General features: G+C 41.6%; 2 protein-coding genes across 3 annotated transcripts; both read left to right on the top strand.

Moving 5' to 3' along the window:
- Positions 1-386: 386 nt before the first annotated feature.
- LOC310819207 (uncharacterized protein) lies at positions 387-1,148 on the top strand (the record flags this gene model as incomplete). Its single annotated transcript, XM_083690451.1, has 1 exon — positions 387-1,148. One exon carries the CDS (start codon positions 387-389, stop codon positions 1,146-1,148), a length of 762 nt encoding a protein of 253 aa, XP_083546577.1.
- A 515-nt stretch (positions 1,149-1,663) lies between these two features.
- Positions 1,664-8,719, top strand: ndc1 (NDC1 transmembrane nucleoporin). 2 transcript variants are annotated; one of them, XM_083689755.1, is made up of 18 exons: positions 1,664-1,799; positions 2,275-2,395; positions 2,510-2,611; positions 2,840-3,014; positions 3,141-3,273; positions 3,429-3,537; positions 3,627-3,678; positions 3,794-3,926; positions 4,197-4,289; positions 4,425-4,506; positions 4,838-5,002; positions 5,200-5,460; positions 5,738-5,850; positions 6,012-6,062; positions 6,961-7,024; positions 7,150-7,250; positions 7,463-7,623; positions 7,828-8,719. In XM_083689755.1, exons 1-18 carry the CDS (start codon positions 1,761-1,763, stop codon positions 7,889-7,891), a joined length of 2,019 nt encoding a protein of 672 aa, XP_083545881.1. In that variant the 5' UTR covers positions 1,664-1,760; the 3' UTR covers positions 7,892-8,719. The 2 variants fall into 2 exon arrangements, with proteins under 2 accessions (XP_083545881.1, XP_083545882.1); XM_083689756.1 differs by lacking the exon at positions 6,012-6,062.
- Positions 8,720-13,358: the final 4,639 nt, after the last annotated feature.

The following is a 13,358-nucleotide window of genomic DNA, read 5'->3' on the forward strand; positions in this document are numbered from 1 at the left end:
TGTATTTAATTAACAAAATAGAAAAATGTGTCACTTGAAACTGTGTCAAAGGGATGGTGTGCCCTAATTAATGGTCATTCTAGCCTCAGCTTTGAGTTACACTGGAGCTGGCTCTGACAATCTCAAAAGACGAATGTCAACTACTTAGGTCCAAGCAGAAAGGACATGCATGGAGACTGCTCTTGCATGCAAAGTGAATATAACATTGGGTGGTACATCATAGAGGTGGAGGAATAGGCTTTTAATTAGTTTTTTCAATGTTTAGTTTTTTCCATGAGAGGCACCACATTTATTATGCATTGAAACCTAAAGCGGGTAAGACTTGTAGGATATCTTAAGCCATGCTTTTTTGTTGTATGTGTGGTTTTTGAAACTAAAGAGCTGGGATGGCTGCGAATGGAAAAGGTGAGAAAACATCAAAATTTGAAACATTAAAACTATTGGAGAAATGCAGAAAGGAAAGAGACGATTCAATGCACAGAGAGGGTATTCTCAAGGAAAAACTGAGACAGTATGAATCTAGGATGAGATCAACAGAGGGCCTGAAACAGAAACTGAAGACTTCGACTTCGGACAACAAGGAGCTGCGAAAAACGGTAAAGACCCTCCGACAAGATATAGGACTTGAGACCAGTCCTAAATTCGTCGGGAAAACCACTAAGGACATAATAAATGACTTTCATGACAAAGAACGTCAGTGCAGTTCTCTGGTTGAAAAAGCCAGCAAATTGAGTCTGACAATTGATGATCTAACCTCTGAGTTGGCAAATACTGTCACCTCCAAAACACTTTTGGAAGATCAGGTGCAATCGTTGCAGCATAATCTAAAAGACATGACAAATAACCAGCGTCGTTTGCTCAAATTGTGGGAGGACAAGAAATCTCAAAGGGAGCAGATCTCTTTCCCTGCAATTGCCCAAAGACCGGGGCAGAAACCGGTAGCCCACAAAGCGGTCCAGACTGAGATGTCCATCAATTCAGCACAAAAGCTGCCAACCAATGCGTTTGAGACCAGCAACAAGCCATCTCGTCGAGAGACCGAGAAGAAGTCTTCTTTTGAAAAACGAGGTTTAACAACGTTGACCAATGGCAATCATCATCGCGAAAAGACTGCTTTCATTCATGAAACAAAAGGAATCCAAAATTGATGTTTGATTACTGACTGTTAAACGTATAACGAGATAGAGTAATTATACAAATAAAGAAAAAAAAAATGAATTAAGGCTAATGTGGGAAAAAGTAATTAAGATGCCTAATTGAACTAAACATAATTAATTGATTGATCAATAGGCGTACACTTTTATTGATAGGCCACATACATCCGCATGTCCCACTGTAATAATCACTTTTGTATTAGCTCACCATAATTAAGTTCATAAGCAAAAGCTTTTGACTGAATTCATCCAAATGCTGATTTTTAAAATAATTTACAGATATCAATCATGCGGAAATTGTTGGTCATTTTGTTGATAAATCTGTTACTTAATTGCATAAACAAAATAAAATGATCATTTCCTATCATGTTCACTGTGACCTACATCAGATTACTCCTACGAAATCCCACTATGTGGTAAAAGAGTCGCTTGTTCAAGCAGGCGGTACGAGGGACGCACTCTGAACAGGGCCTCAACGAGGTCCTTTGAATGCATGTGGCGCGCGATATGGGAAACTGCTCAACTCCGAATGGAATGTACCCTGCCAGCTTGTCAACTCATTTTTGAGCGATTTTAGGTGCCAGACACCCCTTTCATCGTAATAACATGATTTCTGCTGAACAAAGTTGTTGGTTCGTACGTAAGGTAAGTCTTTAAACGCTTTGTTAATAACCTGTCAGAGCTGAAACACACAACAAGCTAGCTACCGCTAGTCAGCTAGCAAAGTAGCCCACCGGCGCAGCTTTCCCATCTCTTTGTCGTAGACTCGTAACCAGAGAAATATTCCAACAATTGTTTGTCTAGCTAACTTAAGTGTCGTTGGCCAGCAGAAAGTTGTCTGATCATGTTGTTTTGCAACATTGATTTGGACGCCATCGAGTGGTACCTTGTTGCAGCTTCCTGTCTTTAGTTAACTAACGTTAGCTATCAATCCAATTATTATTCTACAAACGCTGTTCTTTGAGTGATAGCTGGCCTGTGGAGATCAGACGGTGATGGAATCTGACAACTGTAGCTAGCTCTCAATTTCCAAGGATAGTCCTTTAACTAAGTTAGAAGTAAACAGGGAGTGACCATGTATGTAAACATGACATTAAACTGGGAGTGTGCTGGTTTGCAGGTGATATGCTGGAGAGCTGTGGCCAGTATCGCTTGGTCTGTGCTGCTGCTGCCCCCCACCACAGCCATATTTGTAGTCCTCAGCAGGTTCAGTCTGTTCCACCCCATCCAGTGGATATCAGGTAAGCAAACAGACCCACGTTGTTGTTTAAACATGACCATGACCATGGCACACGTCTGACACAATATCATGGGTTTAGTTTGATACAGACAGTCTTTCCTTGTCTCGTCTCTAGAATGTCTGGCGCTGTTGACTAGTACTAGTGCCATCTTCTCCTTCATCCTGCTGTGTGGAGTGGTTCTGGTGGTTGGCTTCTGCAACCTGGAGTATTACTCAGGTGAGTCGAGATGGTCTGGGACCATTTTGAAACACAACTCTTGGGTGTTGGGTGGAGCTATTAACATTATTACCAGCAGCATGTTAGTTTGTTTCCACCTATCCACTCCTTTCAGACCTACAAGATGTAGTAAAGGGTTTCTGAGTGAGGATTAGATGACTGCTTCTGTTCCTTCACTGTATTGCTATGTTTAATAATTAGTCATTTAAGGTATTGTCCTCCCCCCAGTTGTCCCATCTATTGCCTGCTCAAAGATCGCCCTCTTGGGCCAGCTGCTCCACCCTCGTCAGTTTGTCCACTCACTGGTACACTGTGTCATGGGAGTGATAGTGGCCTGGTGCTGTGCCTTTACCATCGGTGGTCGATATCGGACCTTGGGGTATCCCTGCACACAGGGAGAAAGGTGAGACATTACACGTACACGAACAGGTTTACCTGACATACACTTGATTATTAATGAGCTCTCACATGTTTGGTGTTTTGATAGAGGTTCGCTTACATTTCTCTCTCTGTTTTGTTTTTGATGCAGTGGTAGTAGTCCTCAGATGTGCCTGAATGAGTACCACCTCTTCCTGCTGCTGGCTGGTGCCTTCATTGGATACAGCCACAGCCTCGTGGGAGTGGTCCACAACATGAGCTATGTGTCTTTTCACAGTGTCCAGGTACAGCTCCTGTCTGTTTCCGTTGCCTCTTAGTCTTAAATAATAAATGTTGATTATTGGTTGACTTTTGACTGTTGGTCATTGATTTTACTGTTGCCTTTGACGATGATCGTTGTTTTGCACAATATCACTGTGTTGCCGGATGTGTTTTTCAGCAATTCAAGTACCTCCGCTTTAAAGGAACTCTGCCCTTGGTGGTGAAATGCAGCGCCACTCAAGCTCTGTATTCAGCTAGGAACTACCTTGTCCTGTACTTGTTTTTAGGTAAGTAATAATTTCTGAATCAATTGAGGTTCTGTTTGTCTGTGAATGACTGACTTGGTTGTTAACTGCCCTTTCTCCCCTCCTAACAGGATATGCACCAAGAGCATGGATCTGTAAAACACTGGATCTTCAATTAAACAGGTTAATCTCACTTAAGCATTGGAATTTCACCCACAACATGACCAGCTGTGCATAGTAAGATGATGGTACTATGATCAATGCAGAAGGCACTGTACTGACTCCTTGTCTCCTCCAGCTCTCTCCACTCCTTGGACACGGTGGCTGGCCTGCTGGACCTCTCCCTGCTCTACCACCTGTGGATCAGTGGCACCTTTCTCCTGCTCACCTGGTACATCACTGTGCTGCTCTTCAGGATCTTTGTCACAGAGGTATTCACTGTTTCCTTGTTTACCAGACACTGCCAAGCACTTTCTCTATATTTGACAGTAGGGGGCACTGTTGTCAACAGGCCACGGGCACCAGCGGTGTGTCGAACAAGGGTTAGGGTTAATCTGATATTATCTCTGCTGAAGTGATCAGGACCGATAGGAATACATGTTACATTTTTTGCTATAAATGTACTATTAACATATTTGCACCTCTCATAACTGTGTTCTAAGTGCCATGGAAAAGTATATGAGTGATGATTTGTCTTACAGGTGTACAGTTTTCCTGTGCAGTCGACCTTCACTGAGGATACCCACCAGTGCCTTCCCAAAGTTCTCCCTGGCAACCAGCCAATGATATTGAAGGTAATCTCGTACAGAAATGTTATGAAATGAGTCACACATTGGAAAAGTACACCATTTCCTATTATGAGTAACTAGGATTTGCTTGTCTTTCACCAAAGAATATTGTTGTGACAGTAAGCCCTCTCTCCATCTCAGTTTTTAGCTCTGCAGGATTTGGCTCTGCTGTCCCAGCATTCTCCTTCACGGCGCCTTGAGGTCTTCAGCCTCAGCCAACCAGGTGAGATCATGCTTTTCCTGCAAAGAAAGATAACAGACATGCCGCCCACACTCTCACTTAGTCCTTATTCCTCCATTGGAGGTAGGACTGCTATGGAAACTCTCTGGCTCGCTGCATTTTGAAGAGTAATGTTCCTTTCAAAAAAAGCCTACAAAATGTATTGTTTTATTGTTCTATTTTGTAAATTTGTTATTGCAATTTTGCTAATATTTTTGCTATTTTGTAAATAGTTTTTTTATGTCCCATGCACCAACCTCACCAAGTAAATTTCCTGTATGTGCAAATATACTTAGCCAAATAAAAGAATTCTGATACTGACTGTTTTCCCCAGGTGGTCACCCTCACAACTGGAATGCGATCAGTAAGGAGTGTCTGTCACTGCTGGCTGACCTGACACAGAGGCTTGTGGCACATCATGAGACAGTAGCAACCAATGGCAGGGCCAAGTCCCAGTCCACTGGCAGCGACAAGAAGTCCGCCTCATCTGGAAGCTCAGGTACCGTCATTCTGGTGTCTCTCACCTCAGTCTTAGAGAATAATCTGACTCAAATGTATCAGATGGTGGTTGATGTTGAAGGTATGTTCGGGTTTCACCTCAAGAGCTCAGTTGACAGAGCAAAGGACGGCATGTGGAAAGTCTCTTTGGAATACCTTTAAAATACCTCTTCTGTTTTTCCTCCCTGTGGCCTGCAGTGGCTTCAGGGAGCGAGGATCTGAAGACCCCCCGCCCCAGTGTCCTCATCAGAACCCCCGGCTCAGTCTTCCTACGCTCCACCACGGGGGGCCTGCGCAGCCCCCTCACTGCCCCCTTCACCTCTGACCTGGACAGCCCCTTCGCCTCCCCAGCCCTGCAGCGCCTCACTGGCCCTGTGGAGCCCTCATCTCCCTGGTTCGGCTCTGTCCAGAGCCCACACGTCATGAGGAGAGGCCCCAAACTCTGGTCTGCCTCCACAGGTGAGAGGGACACACCTGGCAGATGTTGACGTTGCCTATTGTCCTTCTGTTAAGATGCTCTGTTTTAGCCATGGTGCTCCCCTCCCCTCCCCTTGCATTGGATTTATAAATGATCGTAATGTATTTAACCTTTTTTTTTCCAGGTTAGTCTCACTGAGATCAAACTCTTTACTGAATAAAGGGTGTAGTAGTTGTATAATACTTCTGCACAGATGTGTGTAACCTCTGGCTTCTCCAGTCCTCTTATGAATCAATATAATCATCTCTCCATTTTCAGATTCTCAGCTTAGCAGCAGTCCCCCGTCCCCTCCTGCCCTTGCGTCCAGCCCCACCCAGACAGCACAGAAACCCAGCCTCCTGGCCCAGTTCCTCCAGAACAGGAAGGAGCAGGTACTATAGTGTTCTCTCCCTCCCCAGTATTTTACTGTGGTTAACATTATCCCATATATGGTTCAGATTGTAGTGAAACGTGTGATATATTGTTTTATCAGAAGAATCAAAAAGACCACTTAAACTCTTTCTCTATTTTCACACTTAATTGTCCCATTCAGGTTAAACATTTCTTCTCAAAGCGGGTGCTGATAATGTATTTGTTTAACAAGGTAAGGTTGTAAGTAATCTCTCAAAGATTGCATGCCCATCAGAGACTGGAGGACACCAAGGGGACTCATTGCATGATTAACCCCAACCCCTAACGATCTAATTCCTCATCGCCTGATCCAGGAGCCTCATCATACAGATATTACTTATAGAGCACCTGAGATTGGAGTTCCACCACACAGACATAACTAATTAAGCAAGGAGTCAATCTGGATGACATTCCTAACAAAGCCAAGAGTCTCTCGAGGCATTCGTCATTGAAGTGGCAGCTTAACTTATCAGGCCATGAGTGTGTTGTTACATTGTATAACTAAGGTTCATTTAACCTAGATAACTTTGGTTACGTCTCAAGATGGATGCAGGTGTTGAATATCCTATTCACCTCCAACAGCAGTTAATCACTCACTGCTACTCATCTACCCAGCCTCTTGAAAGTGTAGCGTGATAAACTGAACAATATTCTGAAGTCAATCCTGTTTTTGGTGGAAGTCCTTTCTTTGTAGAAAAATAGATAATGTCACAGAAATGGCATTATATATGATATTTCCGTATCATAGTCGTAGTTGCTTTTCCGTAGTGTCTTGTACATGTCATCCTCTTAGATGTAATGCATGATTTAGATGTAGTTCATCCTGTCACCACTCACTCCTGTCACCACCCAATCACAAGACATTCCTTAATTTCTGCTTGATTCACGCTCAATCATGACTACACGCCATGCCAGCGTGATCACTCATAATCAATCATGCCTAAATGATTGGCAGAAATCATTGATTTGGTAGATCAATTGTCACCTGGGTAGCTTCGTCCCCTTCACTTGGCACCATGGGATGTGTCTCTTCTGATCAGATGATGCTTGTCGATAACTTATGATCTCTCCTCTCTTTGTTTCCCCTCCAGCTTCCAGAAGCCTCCAGTCAAGCCCTGTTTGCTGACAGCCAGTCTCACATTTGGGCGCTTGAAGGTTAAAAAAAACACAAAAAAAAACTGCTTGTATTGGGGGGGTAGGGGTGTTATCAAATGAAAAATATCACATTCTTGAGACTCCATGCAATGAATCTCTCCCCCAATGTCTCGCCTTCATTCCAGGGTTGTCTCATCTGGTTGTCGCCTCCTACTCAGAGGACCGGTTTGGTGTGGTGCAGACTACGCTGCCAAGCATTCTAAGTAGCATGCTGGTCTTACAAGAGGTGAGCTATTGGGACATCGCGGCGTAACACCCATTATACTAGTATTACATGATAGTCACAAACCTACAACCTCACCGGTAAACCCTAAAACTGCATATAACTCTGACTTTTACATAAATCAACAATTTATAAGTCAGGTGTATATAGTAGGTCGACACTATACTATGCATGCTGCAACTGAACTACCATGCTGTTCCATTCCTGTGTTCTAGGCTGTGGATAGACACTTCAAACTGCCCCATGCGTCCAGTAAACCAGCCAGGTCCTCCTGCAGCATGGGGGACTCCACCTATAAAACCCTGAGGTTCGCCCTGAGGGCCACACTCAAGACTGCTGTCTACCGGATAACCTCCACCTTTGGGGAACACTTAAAGTAAGGCTTCCACGTCCGATAGACCCGCTTGTATTGATATTAATCTAAAGTGTATGTGTGTGAGAGAGACAATTGGTTTATGTTATTCTTTTGTAGTATATGATAGAATGTGTTATTGTGAAGGTTGTGTCCAGTTTATGCATGATAGATATAGATATATATTAATATATCCTTGTGTCTCACACTTGTCCTCTATGTCCTCAGTGCTGTACAGATGTCTACAGAGCATCGAAAGAGACTGCAGCACTTTCTGGAGTACAAGGAGTAACACACACACACACTTCCATCATGGCTGCCGCTCTTCTGGACCACTGCTATAAAAGTGTTGGATCAACACTAAAGTGTGTTTCTGCAACTGGAGCCTGTGTGTGTCTATGGCTCAGAGTGAACACCCTTCCCAAGTGCCTCTTTTTAATTTCATGGCAGGACTAAATGTCACGGGGGGGCAAACAAATTCAAGCAAGGACTTGACATGAGTTGTAGAAGGGTGACCTGCATTGCCATTTGAATCATGATAGTGTGGTTTTGGTTAAATACAGTACTTGTTTAATTAATCTACATTCATCTCTCTAGATTTCTAAACATTGTGTGTTGTTTGTAGAGAACAAATGATGACAAAAGAGGCCACTTCTGTATTTATGTCATAGCTAAAATAAACACACAAATGTAGTGTTTAATAGAAAAACCAATGGAATTATTTTACACATCTGGCTTTGTTTTTCATTATCTGGACCAGGATTTCATTTTCAAGCATGGGAAAAAAAGGTTTCTTATGTCTGTTACTTTGTTTGTTATTTTGTTTGTTTCTTTTGTCTTATGAAGGCTTTTGTTATCAGCTTGTTGATAATGTTAAATATGTTGATATTTGTGTATGTGTATGTATGGATTGAATTCATTCATGGAAAAGTTTAGCCTTTTCTGTTTTATTTGGCTCCTCACTTCTAATGAATGGTGATATGATTGTGGTACATAGGTGGAGAATCTTTCAAATGTCACTACCAGCGCGGTCCGAATGGATATGCCCACCTGGTGAATATATAAAATGGTTTCTAAAGATGCGTTTGTATGTAAACTGTAAATAAATCTGTAAAAATACGATTTTGCGCGACAGAGGGCGCTGTGCACATTCAATTGACACGGACCACGTAGGTCATAGTACCTGTATGGAGAGTATTGCCATTTTCCGAAAGTTTCCCTATGAGTTTGTGCAGTAGCAAGAAGACTCACAACTTAAGTATGTCTTCAGTTTAACTGATTTAAATAACTCACACACCCCCCACACACACAAAAAAAAGTTTGGCCATATTTCACAACTGTATGGATGCAAGTCGAGAATAGTCTGTCACACACCCCCAGTCTACACGACCCTTGTAGTATTTGGCGCGTGTCGCGGTGTATCACATGGGAAAGCACGGACGGTCGACGGTAACAACGGAGATACAATGAATAGACTATCCCAGTTCCACGGAGTGATGTAGAACTTGTGTCGACGATACGGATAATGTTATTGCATAGTAAACGGGCATCTCCTTTTCATCTGAAGGTGAGTAACTATTGAAGTGTCTTAAACATTGGTCTTAAAATGTATTTTCTTCTAATTTGCAGAAGTTAGTTCACCAAATCATGATTAACGGTATAGGCCTAATTTAAATTGCTCATTTCTGTTTAAATAAATTTTTCGAGCAAAAAAAAAGTGCATGAGAGCAAAAGGTTTATCATAGATTCATAGACAGGCTACTTAGTTATCTACAAATACATACATGAATACATCAAGATACTTGTGATACAAGGGTGAGACAATTTTGGACCTTCAGACAGCCAGGATAGATGAGATGTCAAAAGAGCGCTTGTGAAAAAGTAATAACTCAATGTAGCTTTCATAATTTAACAATGACATAGCTGAATGAATACAATAATTCCTAGATCGGTTGTTTTTGCATCAAAAGTCAAACATCCCAGATGTTTTATTCATAAAAGAGGGGGCGTCCCAAATCTGAGGCTTCTTAAGAGTCTTTCTCCTTAGGAAGTTGTCCCAAGGAGTTCCCCTGTGGGTTTACCACTAATCCGAAGCATCTTTCAAAGTTATCTTACACGGATGTTTTGTGAACTAGCAGATGAAACAGTTTAAACACTCTTCTTTTGTGCATGCAGCCAGTGGCCCCTTAGTTTTCCTAAATCAGACTCTCCTTGAGATTCTGGGTTCCTAGATTAGTGAATCAAAACCTGGTATTGTTTTACTGGTAACAAGTGACTTTCGCAGCATTTAATCAGGAAACAGGCTTATGGTGAGTGATTCCTCCAGATTCAGGCAGTATTAGTCTTGTCAAACACATTTTAATTGTATCTATAATGATGATGCCTTAGGCCTCGAACAAACTTACAAATCTTCCTTCAGTTCCTTACCTAATATTGTAAATGTATGCTTTGATCCTATAAGTAGTTTTATTGTGCAAGGGGTTTATCTAAAAAAGAAAGTTACATAATCTATTGTAGCGAACTAGCCAGATAAATGATTGGAGAATTTCCTCTCCACATCAGTGGTGAGGCTTACCAGTTCAGCCTGTTCTCTGAATTATGTGATGCAATTGGAATGAAACTGCTTTGCAGGGGGTGGAAATATGGTTAGCACATTTGGCCTGTAGAAGACAACACAGAGAGAGAAAGAGCTGGGACTTGTTTTTATCATCTGTCTCTAAAGCAACACTAACATTGAGCTCCAAGTGGAGAAGCCTTCTCAATATGAAGAGCTTAGGTCACAGCTTCCTATGAGTCAATAGCGATGTTCTAATATTTAAAAGTGTTTTGTTGAATATTACATTGAATTATTTTTTTTCTTCAATATAGCATTAGCTTACATCTTGGAACTTGTCAGCAGCACCATTTAAGCACATTTCTGGTAAATCCCTAAATGTTTTTGTTGGCCACAAGTGTTATTTTGCAACACCCTGGGGTGACACAACCAAGCATTGTCACTTGTAAATTCAATAAAAACAAAATATCTGCGTCAGAATTCAAAGGAGAGACCATCCAAACCAGATGTGTTTTTGTTTCTTTTATGAATTTACCAATTTATTGAGTTCAGTCCTCTGACCTACATGTATTTGATGCACACCAGTCAGAGAATGCTGAATGTTCTTTACTTCATGTGCTTTATTTACTGTGTGTACTAAATCAATGCAAGGCAATGAAGACATTTGAGGAGGTTTATAACATCTGGGCAGAATTCTCCCATGGAATAACAGTGGGATTTTAAGAGATCCAGACATTACAAGGATGAGCTATATCTCAGGAAAAAGTTTGTTACCCATAAAGTAGAGGAGACTGATTGTGTAGGCTGTGTAGTAAACTCCTGCTATGCTCCACTTCGGGCTGTTTTTACAAGACTTTTCATTAAAGATTGGCATCTTTTTTTTCGGTATGTGTGTGTGTGTGTGTGTGTGTGTGTGTGTGTGTGTGTTTGTGTGTGTGAGAGTGTGAGTGTGAGTGTGCATGCGCATGCGCATGCGCGCGCGTGTGTGTGTGTGTGTGTGTGTGTGTTACAAAATGCTTTCCCACGGTCTGGAGCTTTAGCTTCCCTTAGGCTAAGATTTGACTTCAGCTCAACAAACACTACTATTTAATGCATATAAATATGAATCATGAATGGAAGAGTCATATGATGTGACGTGTGTAAGTAAAACATAATGTTTTGATTGAGAGTGTAATAGTCAAACTGTCTCTATAATCTATCTAACCCTATAGGTGGGGTATTTTCATGGTGCCCTTGGGCCAGTCATGGTTAACTCCATATCCACATCTTACCTTTATATTGATAGTTCATGTAGTTCAAGGTTTCATGTGATTGGTTAAGGAATTACAGATGTTTGTAGGATGGTACATATGTTGGCTGTGTGTCTGTAAATATATAATATTAATATATAATAATATGAATTTATGTGTATATATATATATATATATATATATATATATATATATATAAAATCATTTTTACATGGAAAACTCACCTTTCCTATAACTGCACATTTCTATAAAGTAGTTGGTGTTAGTGGGATACACACATTGAAAAGCAAACCAAGCTCAACTGTGGGAGCTGTTGCAAAAAAGTTCAAATATTTTCGCTGGAAGCCACCTAACACTAACATACAAGCACAACAAACCACAACGTTAAGGAGTAATGTCAAGATTGATGAGGTTTTGCTGAATAGGTGGAGAAGATGTATACACACTTTTCTCTTTGTATCCTTTCCCAGGGGAAAAAGACATTCACATTTCAAAGTTTATGGATGAAGAGAAATTAAAAACAAGACCATTTCATAGGCTTTGGATCCCCTGTTGGAAATACAGGACAGGATACGTGTTTATGAATTGCTGTATACTGTAGCTTAGCAGCAGTGAGTGCAGTTTACTTCTCGACGGGGCTCAGAGGACTCTTGGACAGAGGAGTGTACAAGATAGCCCACATGCTGCACATGTAACTCTGTAAGAGTTAAATCATACTCTTCATAATGATTTCTCCTTGAATGTATGGTGAGCTTTGGAAGGGTTGTAAATTAGGATTCATCTCATGATCTTTGTTAATGCAAACTTATACAATATATAGTTTTACGATCCTGACCAACTGTATATTCTGTTTTATAAATACAGAATCAGTATATTCTGTTTATTCCCCTGCCTGTCTCATCCCTGTCTGTCTCCTGTCCTCTCCCCTGCCCTCTCTCCCTGATAGATGGTCCCGTAAACCCTTCTGACGACTCCCCCAGATCACTTCAGACCAACAAAACCAGATTGTTATCCATCAGCTCTCCTATGACATCATGTAGTATTGGAGCATATATATTCTGCTGAATGTGGTCCTCTGCTGCTCAGTTGGTAGAGCATGGCGTTAACCACGCTTAGGTTGTGAGTTTGATTCCTGCTGGGACCACATATACTGAAATGTATGCACTCACTGCAATGTAAGTCGCTTTGGATAAAAGCGTCAGCTAAATGGCATATATTATTATTGTTATATATTAGAACAGAGCCTGGAGGTACTGTAACAGCGTTAGCTTAGCGTTAGCTTAACTCAGTGAATGAATATAGGTGAATTGTTCTTTATCTTTGACAGATTTACAACTTACTGTAGAAGCAGGGAAAGAGCCACATGCAAAAACTACCGTATGCATATAGCCCACTGTGAAAAGCCGAAACTTTCAGTTCATCGCCCGAGTTTCTTTCAAGGTTTGTCGGACCAACTACTGTAACTGAACCCAAAACATTTATTTGGAGAGCTCCGTTAGAACCCTTAAAAATACATCACACCGGACACAAATGACCATCAAATGTTTTTTTACAGACGTCTTATGTAGCCGCTCTTATTTCAAGGCATTGGCAGACGCTACACCCCATGAGGAGGCCATAGTTGGTCCTGGAGTGTCTACTCCTCTACACGTCTCCATGTCTGGTGGTTTGGATCGGGCCACTGTCATTTAACTGGTATTTCCTGCCATCTGCACACAGTGGATTTTTCTCACAGATTTGCACCTGCTTGTAAACCTCGGCGTGTGCCAGGGTGGGGGAGTTGGGGAGAGGGGTGCCGGTAGGTTGATGGAGTGGCTGTCATAGATCACACTGTCTATGTCCAGTAGGTGTGAGATCAGTTATGTACTGTAGTAAATGGATGCCGAGACTGCAGAGGAAACACATTCTTATTGTAATGTGATGATCCCATGATGTTTGGTTGAAATGCAGTGAAA

The sequence above is a fragment of the Argentina silus genome (assembly GCF_951799395.1).
Source record: "Argentina silus genome assembly, chromosome: 18".
NCBI classification, from domain to species: Eukaryota; Metazoa; Chordata; class Actinopteri; order Argentiniformes; family Argentinidae; genus Argentina; species Argentina silus.